Here is a 17,413-nt window from a genome sequence, read left to right on the forward strand (position 1 = left end):
ACATCCGTTCTGATGAGTCCCAAGCATTAACTCAAGACTCTCTCCCTATTGATGCTTCCCAAACTGTTCAGGGTTTTACAGCATTCTTTATGGCTGTGATAAATGATATTCTGTTTTTTTTAATTCCAGTTTATTAACCCCATGTTCCACTGTAATAAATAGCAGTGCAGTGATGCATTCTTTCCACTATTTAACCGTGCATTAGTTCCTAGATTTTCAAACTGGAAAGCAAACTATGCCCTCATCAGGGTGGGAAAAGCACAATAAAGAGTTTCATTCAATGGGAAGAGCACAAAGAGTTTCATTCAGTGTTTATAGTTAAAGTATAGTTAGGGAAAGGGACACAAAACAATTCTCTAAAGTGGAGTGCAGTTAAAATCACGATTGGAAATTACGATAAAAATCTATTAATCCAACAACACTTGGAACTCTGATGGCATTGGACATAGATTTTCTGGAGTACTGTTCCTTATTAATATAATGCTCCAAAACATCGGCTTAGCAAAATAATAAGGATGGAACAACCAGGGATTTGATGAGTGATATTTACATTGGAATCAGCTCCCATAGATGCCAAACTGTCCAGATTTTCAAATCATTAGAGAAAGTTTTAATCTTTGATGATCCATTTGGTTTCTACAGAGCACCACCCAGTGGAAAACAAACAACCGTACAATATCACAGAGGACAGACGATCAACTGACGCCAACAACAAACCCTGCGACTCCCACAATTACCTATACTACATCTCCTCCCACTTTGCCTCTTGCAAGGACGCCATGCATTAACCTCTATTTCTCCATCTCTGCCGCATCTACTGCCAACATGAGGCTTTGTATTCCAGGCCATCCGAGATTACCTCTTTCTTCAGTGGAGATGGCTTCCCCCTGCTGTTGTGGCTGGAGCCCTCACTCATGTCTCCTGTACATCACATCATCTATCCTCGCCCTCTCCCCCAGAAGAAACAAGGATATCCTTACCTTTCATCCCATCTGCCTCCACATCTAACACACCATTCTCTGACATTTCTGCCACCACCAACATGATCCCACCAATAATCACATCTTTCCATCTCTACCGCCTTCCACTTTCCATGGGGACCATTAATGGTCTCTCACCCCTTCCCACTCTACCGGCCCCTTCTCCAGGTATTCACCCCTACAATCACAAGAGATGCAACACCAGTCCCTCTTTCACTTTATCCAGGGACCCCAGCAGTCTTCCAAGTTAGACAGAGATGCACATGTACCTCTTCAGACCTCATCCACTGCATTCGGCATTCCTGATGTGGCATCCTTTACATTAGCAAGACTCAGCATAGATTAGGCACCTGCTTTGCTGAACACTTGCACTCTGTCTCTCTGGGTTTATGTTGCACTACTCTTCTCTCCTTAACTCACACTTTTGTCTCCTCTGTCACTTGCGCCACCAATTAACCCCTCCCTTCCCTCAGCTATATACACTTATCCCACCATCAGCTCTTTTCCAGCTTTCTCTCCTTCCTAGTCCAAAGGAGGATCCCGATCTGAAATGTTGTCTGTTCCCCCCACAGATGCTGCCTGACCTACAGACTCCTCCAACACTGTGTTTTGCTCAACACTACAAAAAAATATGACCATTTCAATTAATTCCCACTAGCATGTCCATTAATGTCAATGATAAAACTGATATTACAATTTTATTTAGTAGATATTATCCTATCTATCGAAAATTTGACTCCTGAAAAGTCTACTCCTGAAAAGTCATCAATTGTGACCAACCCGAGTTATATTTAGCTGTTTGTATTTAACTTATTTGATCGAAACCTTCTATACAATTTGCATAACCACTCACCCAACGTAAAAGGCAGGTGTTATGTAACTAAATTATTCTCTCCATTTCTAGTGCTTAACAAAACAAAATTAATTCTGCACCATCTAACGGGTTGTGTGAGCCCAATAAAGAAGCAGATACCACTGATATCTCCATGAATAGTGACAAAATAACTCTATAATAATTACGAGTGAAAACGTTTACCAGATTCATGAGCCACCACAAAAGATTCAGGTGTTCTCTCTGGCAAAGGGGGTGGGCTGTCTTCTTTGTTCCCCGAACCTTTCAAAATAAAATTAAAAAATTTGTTTATGAAAACAATATTACTGTTAATGTTTGCTGCAGCCATGTATTTGTTGTTTTCACCAAGTATTTTTTAAAAAAACCTCTACAAAGGTGTCGAGCTCTAAATGAAATTAATTTACTATCCCACAGATTACAGGAACCAGTGCAGTTACTTCAAAATCTGAGTGCATGCATTATTGCTGTGTTCAAATACACGTTTCTACAAATTTGGAAGGATGAAGCAATCACATAATATTGCAGGTTCCAGAATAAATATGGCAATATGTTATATTAAATATATATACAGACAATGCTGGAAACATTTAACAGATCAGACAACATTTGTGAAAAGAGAAACAGAATTGACCTTCCAAGTTTGAAGACCTTTTGACACAAATGGGAGAGAGATGTGTTGGAAAGAACAGCAGATGTTGGTTTAAACCGAAGGTAGACACAAAATGCTGGAGTAACTCAGTGGGACAGGCAGCATCTCTGGAGAGAAGGAATGGTGACGTTGTCAAGTCGATACCCTACTTCAGACGGAAAGTCACGGGAAAAGGAGAGAGATGACAGGTTAGTTCCATTCTGGAGGGATGAATAGAACATACAGTGCCCTCCATAATGTTTGGGACAAAGACCCATCATTTATTTATTTGCATCTGTACTACACAATTTGAGATTTGTAATAGAAAAAAAAATCACGAGGTTAAAGTGCACATTGTCAGATATTGATAAAGGCCATTTTGATACAATTTGGTTTCACCATGTAGAAATTACAGCAGTGTTTATACATAGTCCCCTCATTTCAGGGCACCATAATGTTTGGGACACAGCAATGTAATGCAAATGAAAGTAGTCATGTTTAGTATTTGTGGCATATCCTTTGCATGCAATGACTGCTTGAAGTCTGCAATTCATGAACATCACCAGTTGCTGGGTGTCTTCTCTGGTGATGCTCTGCCTGCCCTGTATTGCAACCTTCTTTAGCTTATGCTTGTTTTTGGGGGCTAGTCCCCTTCAGTTTTCTCTTCAGCATATAAAAGGCATGCTCAATTGAGTTCAGTTCGGGTGATTGACTTGGCCACTCAAGAATTGACCATTTTTTAGCTTCGAAAAACTCCTTTGTTGTTTTAGTAGTATGCTTGGGATCATTGTCTTGCTGTAGAATGAACCACCAGCCAATGAGTTTTGAAGCATTTGTTTGAACTTGAGCAGATAGGATGTGTCTATACACTTCAGAATTCATTATGCTTTACCATCAGCAGTTGTATCATCAATGAAGGTAAGTGAGCCAGTACCTTCAGCAGCCATACATGCCCTTCTCCTCTCCATACTTTGCTCTTGCCATCACTCTGATACAAGTTAAACTTTGTCTCATCTGTCCACAAGATCTTTTTTCCAGAACTGTGGTTGTTCTTTTAAGCACTTCATGGCACCATCCTATTTTTGTGGCAAACCAGTGGTTTGTATCTTGCAGTGTAGTTTCTGTACTTTCATTCATGAAATCTTCTGCGGACAGTGGTTATTGACAAATCCACACCTGACACCCGAAGAGTGTTTCTGATCTGTTGGACAGGTGTTTGAGGATTTTTCTTTACTATAGAGAGAATTTTCCCTCATCAGCTGTGGAGGTCTTCCAGTTCTTTGCAATTAGTAAGCACACCAGTGCTCTCTTTTTTCTTAATGATGTTCCAAACAATTGATTTTGGTAAGCCTAAGGTTTGGCTGATGTCTCTTAACAGTTTTATTTGTGTTTCTCAGTCACATAATAGCTTCTTTGACTTTCATTGGCAATTTTGATCCTCATGTTGATAAACAGCAATAAAAGTTTCCAAAAGGTGATGGAAAGACTAGAGCAAAGACTAGGTGCTGAGAGCTCTCGTATACCTGCATTAAGCAGGCATTTAAACACACCTGAGCAATTACAAACACCTGTGAAGCCATGTGTCCCAAACATTATGGTGCCCTGAAATAGGGGGACTATGTATAAACACAGCTGTAATGTCTACATGGTGAAATCAAAATATATAAAAAATACCCTTTAATAAAAACTGACAATGTGCACTTTAACCACATGCGATTTTTTTCTATTACAAATCTCAAATTGTGGAGTACGGAGGCAAATAAATAAATGATGGGTCTTCATCCCAAACACTGTAACAGTGCTGCTCCCTCGCACTGGAGACACAGGTTAAAATCTGACAGGTTAGAGTCTGAAGAAGGGTCTTGACCCGAAACGTCACCTATTCCTTCGCTCCATAGATGCTGCCTCACCCACTACGTTTCTCCAGCATTTATGTCTACCTTAGAAACTGACTATGTGCTATTTGTGCAGAAATCTGCACAAATCTATGTCTCCATTTCTTCTCCAGATGCCTCCCACAGATGTGCTTATAGGTTAATTGACAATTATAAATTGCCCCTACTGTGGGTAAATGGCAAAGAGAATCTAAAATGAAAGTTAATGGACCCACCCGAGTGCAAATAAGTTGCGTGGATAAAGAAGGGGGGGGGAGGAATGTGACCAAGGGGATTGCATGAGTTCCGATGGGCTGAAATTAGCTTCATTCTGTCTCGCGAGCAGTGCAAGACAAAGGACCATCTCTGGTAAAATGAGGCCAGGATTGCCATGAGATACCAATTAAGTAAACTGGTTGATAGATTAATGAGGGAAGTTAGAAAGAGAAAACACAAACAAACCAATGTGAAAGTTGTGAAAGGTAGAGCTTTAGGGTTTGCCCAATAGGTCAAGCCTCATTTATGAAGAAAAACAGCCAATAACACAGATGGATGCCCAATAGCAGAACAGCTCAGTTCAGATCCAAGAACTCGAGTTACCAAAAGCCACAGAATATGGAATTCTGTGGAAAGTCTCTATTTATTACATTCGACTTACCTGTGGAAAGTCTCGATATTTATTAGAATCGGTACTATCATTACAATTGGCTATGCCTCCTTCTACCCTGCCTCTTACAAGGATGGCAATTCAAGTTCGCATTTTCTCCATGTCTGTTATCTTGTCTCCCTAAAGCTCTACCTTTCTAACTTGCACATTGCTTTGTTTGTGTTTTCTCTCATGTGCCTCTAAGCATATGTTTTCGCCCCTCAACTGTTGTTTCATCTCCTCTACGATGAGCAGAGGCCTTGACCACATTTACTGTACTTTACCTCTGCTCTCGTCCCTTCTCCTTTCATACAAAGTATTGATGGAATTTTAGTTTAATATTGCCACGTGTACCGATTATAGTGCAAAATAACTATAAGGGGCCACACCCTTAGCTTACAAGTGGTCCGTTTAATAGTCTGAAAACAGTGGGGAAGAACCTGTTACTTTCTGAATCTGGTGGTATGAACTTTCAAACTTTTGTATCTTCTGCCTGACTGAAAAGGAGAAAAGGGAATAACCGGGTATAAGTGCTCCTGGATCTTGATTGTGCCGGCTGCCTTTCTGAAGCATCATGAAGTGGGGATGGAGTCGATTGGGAGACCTGGTTTGTGTTATGGACTGGGATATACCACAACTCTCCTATTCCTTACTGCACCAACCTCCGCAGGCATCAGATCATGCTCCCATTTTCTGCTACCTTCAACGAGATTTTACCATTTAAAAAGAGCTACATCCCAACTTCCTGCTCGGTTCACATCTTCACTCACTACTTCCTTATTATCAATACTCTCTCATGTCACCCCAAAGATGCAATATTATTCTTTTGTTTCCAGCATCCTGGAAAGTAGAATGTTCTTCCAGGTGAAGAAGTGACTCAATGGCACGATGTTAAATTCATGTGATGCTTTTGGTGTACACAATGAATTCCCTCTACATTGGAGAAACAAATCATAACCACTTTGTAGAGCAGCAACATTCAGTCTGCAAGGCTGATCTCTTGATTTCTGACAGCAGCCACTTCAACTATCCATTCCACTCAGACCTATCTGACTGTGACCTCTTGCAATGTTACAAGACCCAATGGAACATGACCTAATTCACTGCCTGGCCACATTCCAGATTTCTGGACTCAACATTGAATTCAACAGCTGTCCTTAACTTTCTATTTTGATTGTACCAGAACTGGCCAGATCTGCTATGTTACTAATCTGAAATATTTCCTCAGGTTTTCTTCTCTCCACTAAAATAGCTTGATTATTATTAATTCTCCAGCACTCATGTAATTTGCTTGTGTTATCTCTCTCTCCCCTTATCAATTCATCAACTAAATTACTTCGGAAATGTCCTCATTCTTCAGAGAAAGGGGGTTCCCCTCCCCCACTATAGATGAGGCTCTCACTAGGGTTTCCTCAATACCCCATAACACTGCTCTTTCTCCCCATCCCCCCCACTCGTAACAAGGGCAGAGTCCCCCTAGTCCTCACCTTCCACCCCACTAGCTGTCACATACAACAAATAGCCCTCCGTCATTTTTGCCACCTCCAACGTGACCCCACCACTCGCCACATCTTCCCATCCCCCCCCCCTCCCCCCCCCCGTCTGCTTACCGCAAAGACCTCTCCCTCCGTAACTCCCTGGTCAATTCTTCCAGTACCACCCCCTCCCCGGGCAATTTCCCTTGCAACCGCAAGAAATGCTACACTTGTCTCTTTACCTCCCCCCCTTGACTCCATTCAAGGACCCAAGCAGTCGTTCCAGGTGCGACAGAGGTTCACCTGCACCTCCTCCAACCTCATCTATTGCATCCGCTGCTCTAGATGTCAGCTGATCTACACCGGTGAGACCAAGCGTAGGCTTGGCGATCGTTTAGCCGAACACCTCCGCTCGGTCCGCAATAACCTACCTGATCTCCCTGTGGCTCAGCACTTCAACTCCCTCTCCCATTCTGAATCCAACCTTTCTGTCCTGGGCCTCCTCCATGGCCAAAATGAACACCACCGGAAATTGGAGGAGCAGCACCTCATATTTTGCTTGGGCAGTTTATACCCCAGCGGCATGAACATTGACTTCTCCTATTTCCGGTAGCCTTATTGTCTCCTCCCTTTCTCAGCTCTCCCTCAGCCTTCTGGCTCCTCCTCTTCCTTTCTTCTTCCCACCCCCCCAGCACAGACTAGTATACATTAGTGGATATTGTGCACCAGAAGAACCATTCAACAATGTGTAATGGTACTATCATATAGTATATTACTAAAAACCCTCAAGATGATTCAAACATCTTCGCTGCCATTTCTACTACTTATTGCATTCTCATCCCCATGCATTTCCTTCAGTGCAATGCCTTTAGAAAGTTCAATGAATTGAGAAACATACAAATACCGACCAGAGGGCAGGCCATCCTAGACTGGGTATTGTGAAATGAGGAAGGATTAGTTAACGATCTTGTTGTGAAAGGACCCCTTGGGCAACAGTGACCATAATATGGTGGAATTCTGCATTAGGATGGAGAGTGACATGGTTAATTCAAAGACTAAGGTCCTGAACTTGAATAAAGGAGACTTAGGGGAATTGGCTAGGATAGACTGGCAAATTATACTTAAAGGGTTGACAGTGGAGGTGCAATGGCAAAGAATGAAAGACCGCATGGAAGAACTCCAAAAATTGTTCATCTCAGTCTGGTGAAAAATTAAAACGGGGAAAGTGTCTCAACCATGGCTTTCGAGGGAAGTCAAGGATAGTGTTAAATCCAAGGACTGATGGTCTGCATCCCAGAATACTCAAGGGGGTGGCCCTAGAAATTGTGGATGCATTGGCATTCATTTTCCAATGTTCTCTCGACTCTGGACTGAAGAGTAGCCAATGGACTGAATGGTTGCCAATGTAACTCCACTACTTAAGAAAGGAGGGAGAGAGAAAACGGGGAATTATAGACCAGTTGGCCTTACATCGGTACTGGGGAAGATGCTGGAGTCAATTATTAAAGATGTTATAACAGCGAATTTGGAAAGCAACGACGGGATCAGTCAAAGTCAACATGGATTTATGAAGGGGAAATTATGCTCGACTAATCTTTTGGAATGTTTTGAGGATGTAACAAGTAGAATGGATAAGGGAGAGCTAGTGGATGTGGTGTATCTGGACTTTCAAAAAGCCTTTGACAAGGTCCCACACAAGAGATTAGCATGCAAAATTAGAGCACATGGTATTGTGGGTAGGGTATTGATATGGATAAAGAACTGGTTGGCAGACAGGCAGCAAAGAGTAGGAATTAACGCGTCCTTTTCAGAATGTCAGGCAGTGACTAGTGGGGTACCGCAAGGCTCGGTGCTGGAACCTCTGTTATTTGCAATATATAGTAACGATTTAGACAAGGTAATTAAATGTAACATCTCTAAGTTTGCAGATGACACAAAGCTGGGTGGCAGTGTCAGCTGCGAGGAGGGTGCTATGAGGCTGCAGGGTGACTTGGATAGGTTGGGTGAGTGGGCAGAAGCATGGCAGATGCAGTATAATGTGGATAAATGTGAGGTTATCCACTTTGGTGGTAAGAACAGGAAGGCATATTATTATCTGAAAGGTGTCAGATTAGGAGAAGGGGAGGTGCAAACAGACCTGGGTGTGCTTGTACATCAGTCACTGAAAGTAAGCACGCAGGTACAGCAGGCAGTGAAGAAAGCTAATGGCATGTTGGCTTTCATTGCGAGAGGATGTGAGTTTAGGAGCAAAAATTGCAGTTGTACATGGCCCTGGTGAGGCCGCATCTGGAGTATTATGTGCAATTTTGGTCTCCTAATTTGAGGAAGGGTATTATTACTATTGAGTGCAGCGTAGGTGCACCAGGTTAATTCCCAGGATGGCAGGACTGACATATGATAAAAGAATGGATCAACTGGGCTTGTATTCGCTGGAATTTAGAAGGATGAGAGGATATCTTATAGAAACATGTAAAATTCTTAGAGGATTGAACAGGGTAGATGCAGGAAAACTGTTCCTGGTGTTGGGGGAGTCCAGAACCAGGGGTCACAGTTTAAGAATAAGGGAGAGGCCATTTAGGACTGAGATGAGGAAAAACATCTTCACCCAGAGAGTTGTGAATCTGTGGAATTCTCCACCACGGAAGACAGTGGAGGCTAATTCATTGGATGTTTTCAAGAGAGAGTTAGATTTATTTCTTAGGGGTAAGGGAATCAAGGGGTATGGGAGGGGGGGAGGGGGGGGGGGGGGAAACCAGAACTGGGTACTGATTTTGGATGATCAGCCATGATCATATTGAATGGTGGTGCTGGCTCGAAGGGCCAAATGGCCTACTTCTGCACCTATGTTCTAAGTTTCTAAGCTGCTGGACACGCTGTGTTACTCCTGCACTTTGTCTCTTCCACATGTAGAATTCTGTTGCATCAAAGATCAATTAAAACGATTGCAGAAAATGCTGAAAACACTCAGATCATTAGCACGTGCAGGGAGAGAAAAAGAGTTGACATTTCAGGTCATTGATTTTCATGTGAAGGGTCATCGAACTGAAAATTTAAATTATGTTTCTCTCCACAGATACTGCTTGAACCGCTTGATACTGCTATTTTCAGCATTTTCTATTTTTATTTCAGAGTTCCAGACTTTGGACACTTTTACTTTTCAAATCCGGTTAACTGCCCATACAGGCCTAAAAATATCTGAATGCATTGTTCACAAATATTTAGGTGTCATTTTAGCAATGCATTTCATTATTCTTTTAGCAATAACTGGGTTCAACCAGAGAAACATATGATTCTTGTTTTGCATTGATCAGAAAGAAAGGTTAGAGGCACCAAATAGTAGCAATTAATAATCAGTTATTACCATAAATCCTACAAAAATAATTAAGTGATCAGATATCCACTCTTTAACGTGAACTAAGTACTTACATTTTTCTGCTGCTAAATTTAATGTACTCGGTGGATGTTCTCGGGCAATAGACACAGGTGATATTTTTCTTGCTGAAGGAGTTTCGTTTTGTATGGTTGCAGTAACAATGGCACTTGTTAAAACACTAGTAACATTTTTAGGTACAGTGTTCCCAAAATCAATCTCCTCTGGCTCAGAATCATCAGAATGGAGTGGATTAGTAAAACTGAGGGGCGAAGCATTTACACTGGGATCCTTTATCAATGATGGCTCTGGTGGTAAACCGGATGCTTTTGAAGAATGACACTGATCGTTGTACAACGTATCATCTATGGAATTCTTCGTAAAAGATGGGATACATTCATAGCTTGGCATGTTCCACATTGCATGGGCTCTCTCTTTAAGTGGTAACTGAATTGGTCTCAGGGTAACATCAGAATTCTTCCCTTCCTGAGTAGCATCAGAGTGTTGCAAGACTTCTGAGTTTACTGAAATTTGTCCACAGCCGGCTTCCACTGATTTACCTGTTTGCTCCATATCAGTTGCTGGCGTGGACTTAACCTTATTTGATGGCAATCTATTAAGAGCACTGTTGGTATCAGGTGGGGATACTTCAAAGCTTTTAGGTCCTTCTTGGAGTGGTATCTTCTTTATTTCGATACTAAGTTTTCTTTCCAGCTTTTTTTCGATAGGTTCAATCTGTGCAGCACAATTTTCAATTTGCTTGAAGGTGTCCCCAGGTTTGTTGTAGTTTTCATTGAGGTCTGTGGGAGGTGGTGGTGTATAAGAGTGCACGACTGGCTTGGGATGGTATCGATCATTATCCTGCCACACAGTGGTAACAGCTGGATAAGCAGATGGTGGAGAAGGAGTAAGGATGGGTGGCACAGGCTGGGGCTCTGGAGGCTGCAAGATTTCTTCTTTTGCATCTCCTTCTACCAGGCAGCTATGGGAATTTATGGTTAGGGAAGACACAAAAGGCAGGGAGGAAAAAAAAAGGAAAGGATTAGAGAGCGGCACTATTTAAAAAAAATAACAATAAGTGAAATATTAAAGAATCTGAACACAAAACATCTAATGACGGATATAACATAAAAATATTAAAGAAATCTAACCTTCTATGCATTTCAAAGATTGCTTGGCAGCTGCCAGACAAACCATTTAGAAACATAGAAAATAGGTGCAGGAGGAGGCCATTCGGCCCTTCAAGCCAGCACCGCTATTCACTGTGATCATGGCTAATCGTCCCCAATCAATAACCCGTGCCTGCCTTCTCCCCATATCCCTTGATTTCACTAGCCCCATGAGCTCTATCTAACTCTCTCTTAAATCCATCCAGTGATTTGGCCTCAACTGCCCTCTGTGGCAGGGAATTCCACAAATTCATAACTCTCTGGGTGAAAAGGTTTTTTCTCACCTCAGTCTTAAATTGCCTCCCCTTTATTCTAAGACTGTGGCCCCTTGTTCTGGACTTGCCCAACATTGGGAACATTTTTCCTGCATCTCGCTTGTTCAGTCCTTTTATAATTTTTTATAATTTTTTTATAAAAGCCCAGTCTTTTCAATCTTTTCTCATATGAGAGTCCCACCATCCCAGGGATCAATCTCATGAACCTACGCTGCACTGCCTCAATCACAAGGATGCCCTTCCTCAAATTAGGAGACCAAAACTGTACACAATACTCCAGATGTGGTCTTACTAGAGCCCTATACAACTGCAGAAGAACCTCTTTATTCCTATACTGAAATCCTCTTGTTATGAAGGCCAACATTACATTAGCATTCTTCACTGCCTGCTGTACCTGCACGCCAACTTTCAGTGACTGGTGTACAAGGACACCCAGGTCTCGCTGCACCTGTCCCTTACCTAACCCCATTGAGATAATAATCTGCCCCCTTGTTTTTGCCGCCAAAGTGGATAACCTCACATTTATCTATATTATACTGCATCTGCCCACTCACTCAACCTGTTAAGTTTGGGCCCAAACTAAACTCAATTTTTCTCCTAAACGAAACGGACTACCTGTTGGTGCAGCAGTGACATTTCATTTGCAAGAGGAGTCAGAAAGGCAATCCTAATTGTTTCCACCCGTGTGAATAAACCCCCATATTTGCAGAGAAATCCTCAATGCTGTTATTTTGACCATGCATTAAACAAGATTCATGGACGTCTTGCAGTTTCCCAGGCTCGTGTAATGAGATTAACTGGATACAGATTTAGACTGTTTGATGAAGGGTCTCAACCCAAAATTCCTGACCCGCTGAGATACTCCAGCATTGTGTCCATCTGCAGATTTAGCAATAGCTTTTATTTCAATGGACTGGAACACGCTCTGAGCTTCCCCTTCATATTTTCATTAGTTAATTAAATACATTTACTCACATGTTTAATATCATTAAATGCATTTAAATCATTTTCTGTATTTTCTAATGACTCGGCTTTTAACAAGTTCTGTTGTACCCTGATATCCATCAAGCCTGGTACATGCCTTCATTAGGTGTCAAAGAATTTCTCGGAATAGGGCTTACCACCTGCACCAACAAAGCCAAATCCACATGCACTCTTCAGAAGGAGCAAGCTCTGGGAGCACGTTATCACTGCAGACAAAAGCTGAGAGTGGAGTGGTCAGTGAGGGCAGCTTACTCGTAGGTGAATTGGACCAAACTTTCTGTAGGTCACAGCAAGCCCTTCTGTGTTGGGTATGGCTTCTGGATATTTGTGCAGCACCTGATTCGTGATTTTCAAATCGGAGTTTGAACATTATAGAATTAAATTAGTGCAGAGTTGAGAATTCTCTGCCAGTTCATGGCCTAGACTTAAACCAAATTATATATGCACAACATTGCGAGAAGGCAATATCCAATTTCTTATAATATTTTACCACTTCAGATACAATTCATTTAATTTTTGCCAAATCCTTTACCATTCAAGATCAAGCCAGTTATTTCATAAATCATAATTTGTACACAATTATTTTTAAAACCATTGGACAATTATTTAAAAATCATTGGACACCAAAAAAGCAATTCACTTCCACTATGTTGTGACAAGATCATATTTTCTTGACTGCTCTTAGAGGAGCTAGAATTAACCGAAAGTATAAACCACAACATTGATTTGCTTCTCTTTACCACCATCTATGAAGACTAGATGGGACGATAATCTTGTGTGATAAAACTAGTACAATGAATGCAGAATTTCCCTTTCTGACAATGGATTTAACTACCGCAACTTAAACAGCTTCTGAGAGACTTGGTTTGAAATTTGGAAATCAAAAAATATTAACAGTAAAATCACAATTACATCATAGGCAGTTGATCTACTGACAAACACTTTCCCACTAATCAATCGATCACCCATTCACACTAGTTCCATGTTATCTCACTATCTCATCCAGTCCACACTTAAAGCAATTTACACAGGCCAATTAACCTACAAATCTGCATGTCTTCTGGATGTGGGAGGAAACTGGAGCACGCGGTGGAATCTCAAGCTGTCACAAGGAGAACGTGCAAGTTCCTATCAGATAAAATTTAGCAGGCACACCCGAGGACAGGATCAAATCCAGGTCCCTAACGTTATGAGGCAACAGCCCCACAAACTTTAAAATCCTTTAAAAAATGGACAAATATAAGCATACCAATATACAAATACAAAGCTAAAAGAGGATGGAAAAAATAATTAAATAATGAATTACTTCATGAGAAGCACAAAAATAAATCGGGTAACAGATTTTTCTTGGTAATATACTAATTATTGTTAATTGGAATTATATGGGTATGTGCACATCAACTCATCTTTTGGGTTTAATTAGGCTGAAAAATGTCCAATACATTCACTTTACAAATGTCCAGATATGGCCTTGACTTTCAAGAAACCAATTAGCCAGTTTATGCAAATCACTCACCAAACGCCCTCCACTTAACTACAGAAATACAATCCGAATGAAATATTTGTTTTTGATAATGTTCAGTATCATTAAGCCATCAATTGGTATGGCATTCAAGAGATCAATTATTATAGCCGTTAAAATAAAGCACTAGCTTCATCAATGGAGGGGTTAAATCTCCCAATCTTTGTTGATAGAAGCTACCGTATTTCCCAGCAATGAAGACGCACCTGCGTCGAAGATGCGCTACCCATTTTGAGCTAAATTTTGAAAAAAAAGGGCTGGCGGGACATAGAATTTCTCCTGTTCAAAAAAATAAAATTAAAATAATGAAAGTAACAATTCAATTTGCCCAAGGCTTCCACATCTCCTCCATTCTGAATGGGAGGGTGGTGGAGGGTGACGGCAGGTGGAGAAATGGTGGAAAAAACTGGAGCACACCAGAACAAGTTGAATCAGTTGTGATCTTATTGAATGACAATACTAGTTCAAGGGACCAATTTAGGTTACACGCACTGACGCAGGAGTAAGCTCCACGGCCCACTGTCCTGTTATCTATTGCCCGCTGACCTGCCCCACTCTATGATCTTTGCTCTTGAGCTGGTCCCCTCACTGTCCGGTCTCCAAGCCAGGTCGAAAATAGGGATAATAGGAATTTCAAAACTAATACCAACTGCTTTTGTGCACATCTGTTGACAAGGCAGCAGCATTCTTATTGTCTCTGTTAATCTCACTTGACCAACAACCGCCACACACCTCCAAAGCATGCCCAATGCAAATATACATTGAAAGACACGGAATTTAAGGGTTTGCGAGAAGCGGCTGACATGAGCGAGGCCGGCGAGCGGCAAGAGAGGTGTTCAGACGGAGAGCGCTGCCAGAGGCGAGCTGGGTACTGAGGCCAGTTATCCATGATGTCCAGATCCCAATGCTCAGCTCTTCATGTTTCAGGGTTGGCTAATGTTATTGATTTGTAATTAGCCTGATTTTTAATTAGTTGACAAAACCTTAATTTATTCATTCGGAATATCCAGGGGGATGCGATAAATGTATTTAAATGACATGCAAGGTGTCGGGTTATCTGTCACAACATTAATTCCCATTATTTCCTTGCGAGGCCTGGGACTAGCTGCAGTTCCCAGGTCGCCTGCCCCGGGACTGGCTGTAGCGCCCAGGTCGCCTGTGAACCCCGGGTCCTGCTGCAGTTCCTCTGTCCAGTCCCGGCAGCCGCTCGCAGCCACCCGAGCTACTAAGTGAGTTACTGGCATGATCCACGACGCCCCTCCTTCGCAACGCTCCTGCCCGCCCCGCAACTTTACTCCTGGCGGCCCAGCCGTGCTGACCCGGGCCAGATTCCCCACATTCTGTGGCAGGAACTCTCCGCCCCAGTGGTGCTGTCCTTTTACAGCCGCTGCACTGAGGGATAGTCAAGTCTATCTTTCTTGGCCAACAATCTAGCCTTTGGCCTCCAAGACACAGGTAAATTTTCAGGCCTTAATTTAGGGTAAAATTTTTTTTTAAAAATTGCGTCATCATTGCCGGGAAATACAGTACTTAAAATATGAAATGTTTCATGGGGAAAATCTAAATGATCAAAAGCCTGATCTTGACCACTTCCTGTTGTTCTGTATATTGATTTTAGAAAAAACGCTGCCACTTACGGCTGTGATTTTTGGACATCTTACGCAGATCCCCCTCCGCTGCGCAGGACAAGGGGATTTTTTCCATCGATGAAAAATAAGAGTTATTAGTGTTTAAAAAATGTTGAAATTCTCGCTCATGTCAATCACGCCAGGAAGGCTACGCCCCTTCTGGTGGGAGGGGGAGGGACTATAAAACCCAGAAGTGTGGGCATGGCTCTGTCTCTGCAAGATGGAGGAGAGAGAGAGATAATCACGACTCGCTGTCTTTAGTGGCCTTGCACCCTGCTTGAAATGGAATGAAACTGCGCTTGAATTTGGTGGCCTTGTACCCTGCTTGAAATGGAATTTCAAGGAATGGCCGTGAGTCAACTGCCAGCCCACCAGCCGTGAGTGAGTGAGCTGCCAGCACAACAGGCTTGAGTGACTGAGCCGCCAGCCCAAAAACCCATTTGGCCCACAATGTCCATACTAGCCCTCTGGAAATCAGTCAGCCCACAACACCCATAGTAGCGCTCCAGAAAGCCTCTGCCACTGGCCACCAATATTGGAATTGGTGGAGAGGTGGAATATTGCGTTGGGGGACCAGCCCTCCTGTGAGATGCTGAGACCCAACGGGTCCCACTTAGTCTAGTGTTCACTTATATTTAAGCACCCACTACATATAGAAAATATTTTCTTCGCATGGCTCTAATTGTGATTACAAAATTTAAAATGTGGTTAACGACATAAGTCATTTAAAATCTATTCAGTAGATTAACAAATAAATGAAAGTCACCTTTTCTTAAGATTTACCAAAACTACAAAATGACCAATCTAAAATTGTCCATTAGTTCAACTGTTTGAAGGTACTCTTATGGCGATTAAAGGTATTCAAACTGCTTTTAGTAAAATGTACACACAACTTAACATCCAAAGTAAATTGCAAAGCTATTTAGACAATGGAACAGGAATTTCTTTTTCTCGATTTGTTTTCCTCTCCCCATCTCATTTACTTTGTATTTTAAAGCTGGTTTTATCAATTCAAATTAAAAGTAATCAGCTTGAATCACAATGGCAAATGTGGATCCATAATAGATGGCTATAAAATTACACTTTCTATTTCCACAACTGCTTTAATACTCTGATTTAGTGTCAAAAATTTTAGGTGTCTTAAATGCCCAAAAATTAAGTTCTTTAAAAGTCATTGCCTTCAATAGAAGGGAGAAATTGAAATAAAAAGTACAAGATGAAATGCCTTTAAATGAGAGGCTTTGACTGCACTATACAAGACAGCTGCCCTTAGCATATGTTGGCATCAGTTGCCTAATGTAGTGAACAGTTTACAAACCTCAAACAATTAATTGGCTGTAAAGACTTGTGGTAAGCCAAAGATGCAATAGGACAAAAATAAGTGTTATCTTTTACCCTTGGTTCAGAATTAAGCTCCAGTGTAAATGCAATTCTTGGAAGGGAATTGAACACATGGACTAATAGTAGCATGGGTGATTGTGTTCCTCCACATGCTTGCTCTGTTGTTCAAATAGATCAAGCAGATGCAATTCTGGCCTCAACTCTACTTTCCTGCCCAGTATCCAGAATTTCCATCTCAACCCCCTCAAAAAACTAATGATTCAGCATTGATTACCTTCTGCAATGGAGACTTCCCCAGTTTAAGAAAACTTCAATTGGCAAATCCAGATATCACAGCACCAGAGACCCGGGTTCTATCCTAACTATGGATGCTGTCTATATGGAGTTTGTACGTTCTCCCCGTGACCTGCGTGGGTTTTAAGTGGCAAATGCCTTATTCTAAGATGGTATCTATCTTAGTAGATACTACCCTCGGTATAGATTCCTACTGCAGGAAAACAAGCAAACCTTGTAAAAGATCCATTCTCATTCCTCTAAATTCCTGAGAATATAGGCTCAGTCTTAATCCAGGACTTAATCTAAGGAACTGTCACTGCACTATCCACAAGTATATCCTTCCTTAACTGTGACCACAACTGTATGCAGTTATTTTTGTGTGTTGGCTCACC

At 41.7% G+C, this 17,413-nt stretch overlaps 1 protein-coding gene across 6 annotated transcripts in view; it reads right to left on the reverse strand.

Annotated features, from left to right (window-relative positions):
• LOC129707800 (tyrosine-protein phosphatase non-receptor type 12-like) overlaps window positions 1-17,413 on the reverse strand; it is a 93,631-nt gene that overhangs the window by 14,280 nt on the left and 61,938 nt on the right. For all 6 annotated transcript variants that reach the window (XM_055653137.1, XM_055653133.1, XM_055653136.1 and 3 more), the window contains exons 13-14: window positions 9,883-10,808; window positions 2,017-2,094 (exon numbers count right to left, since the gene is read on the reverse strand). In XM_055653137.1, coding sequence (XP_055509112.1) covers window positions 2,017-2,094; window positions 9,883-10,808 — 1,004 coding nt within the window. The remainder of the gene's footprint in view (window positions 1-2,016; window positions 2,095-9,882; window positions 10,809-17,413) is intronic.

The sequence above is a fragment of the Leucoraja erinacea genome, chromosome 22 (genome assembly GCF_028641065.1).
Source record: "Leucoraja erinacea ecotype New England chromosome 22, Leri_hhj_1, whole genome shotgun sequence".
In the NCBI taxonomy this organism is placed as follows: domain Eukaryota; kingdom Metazoa; phylum Chordata; class Chondrichthyes; order Rajiformes; family Rajidae; genus Leucoraja; species Leucoraja erinaceus.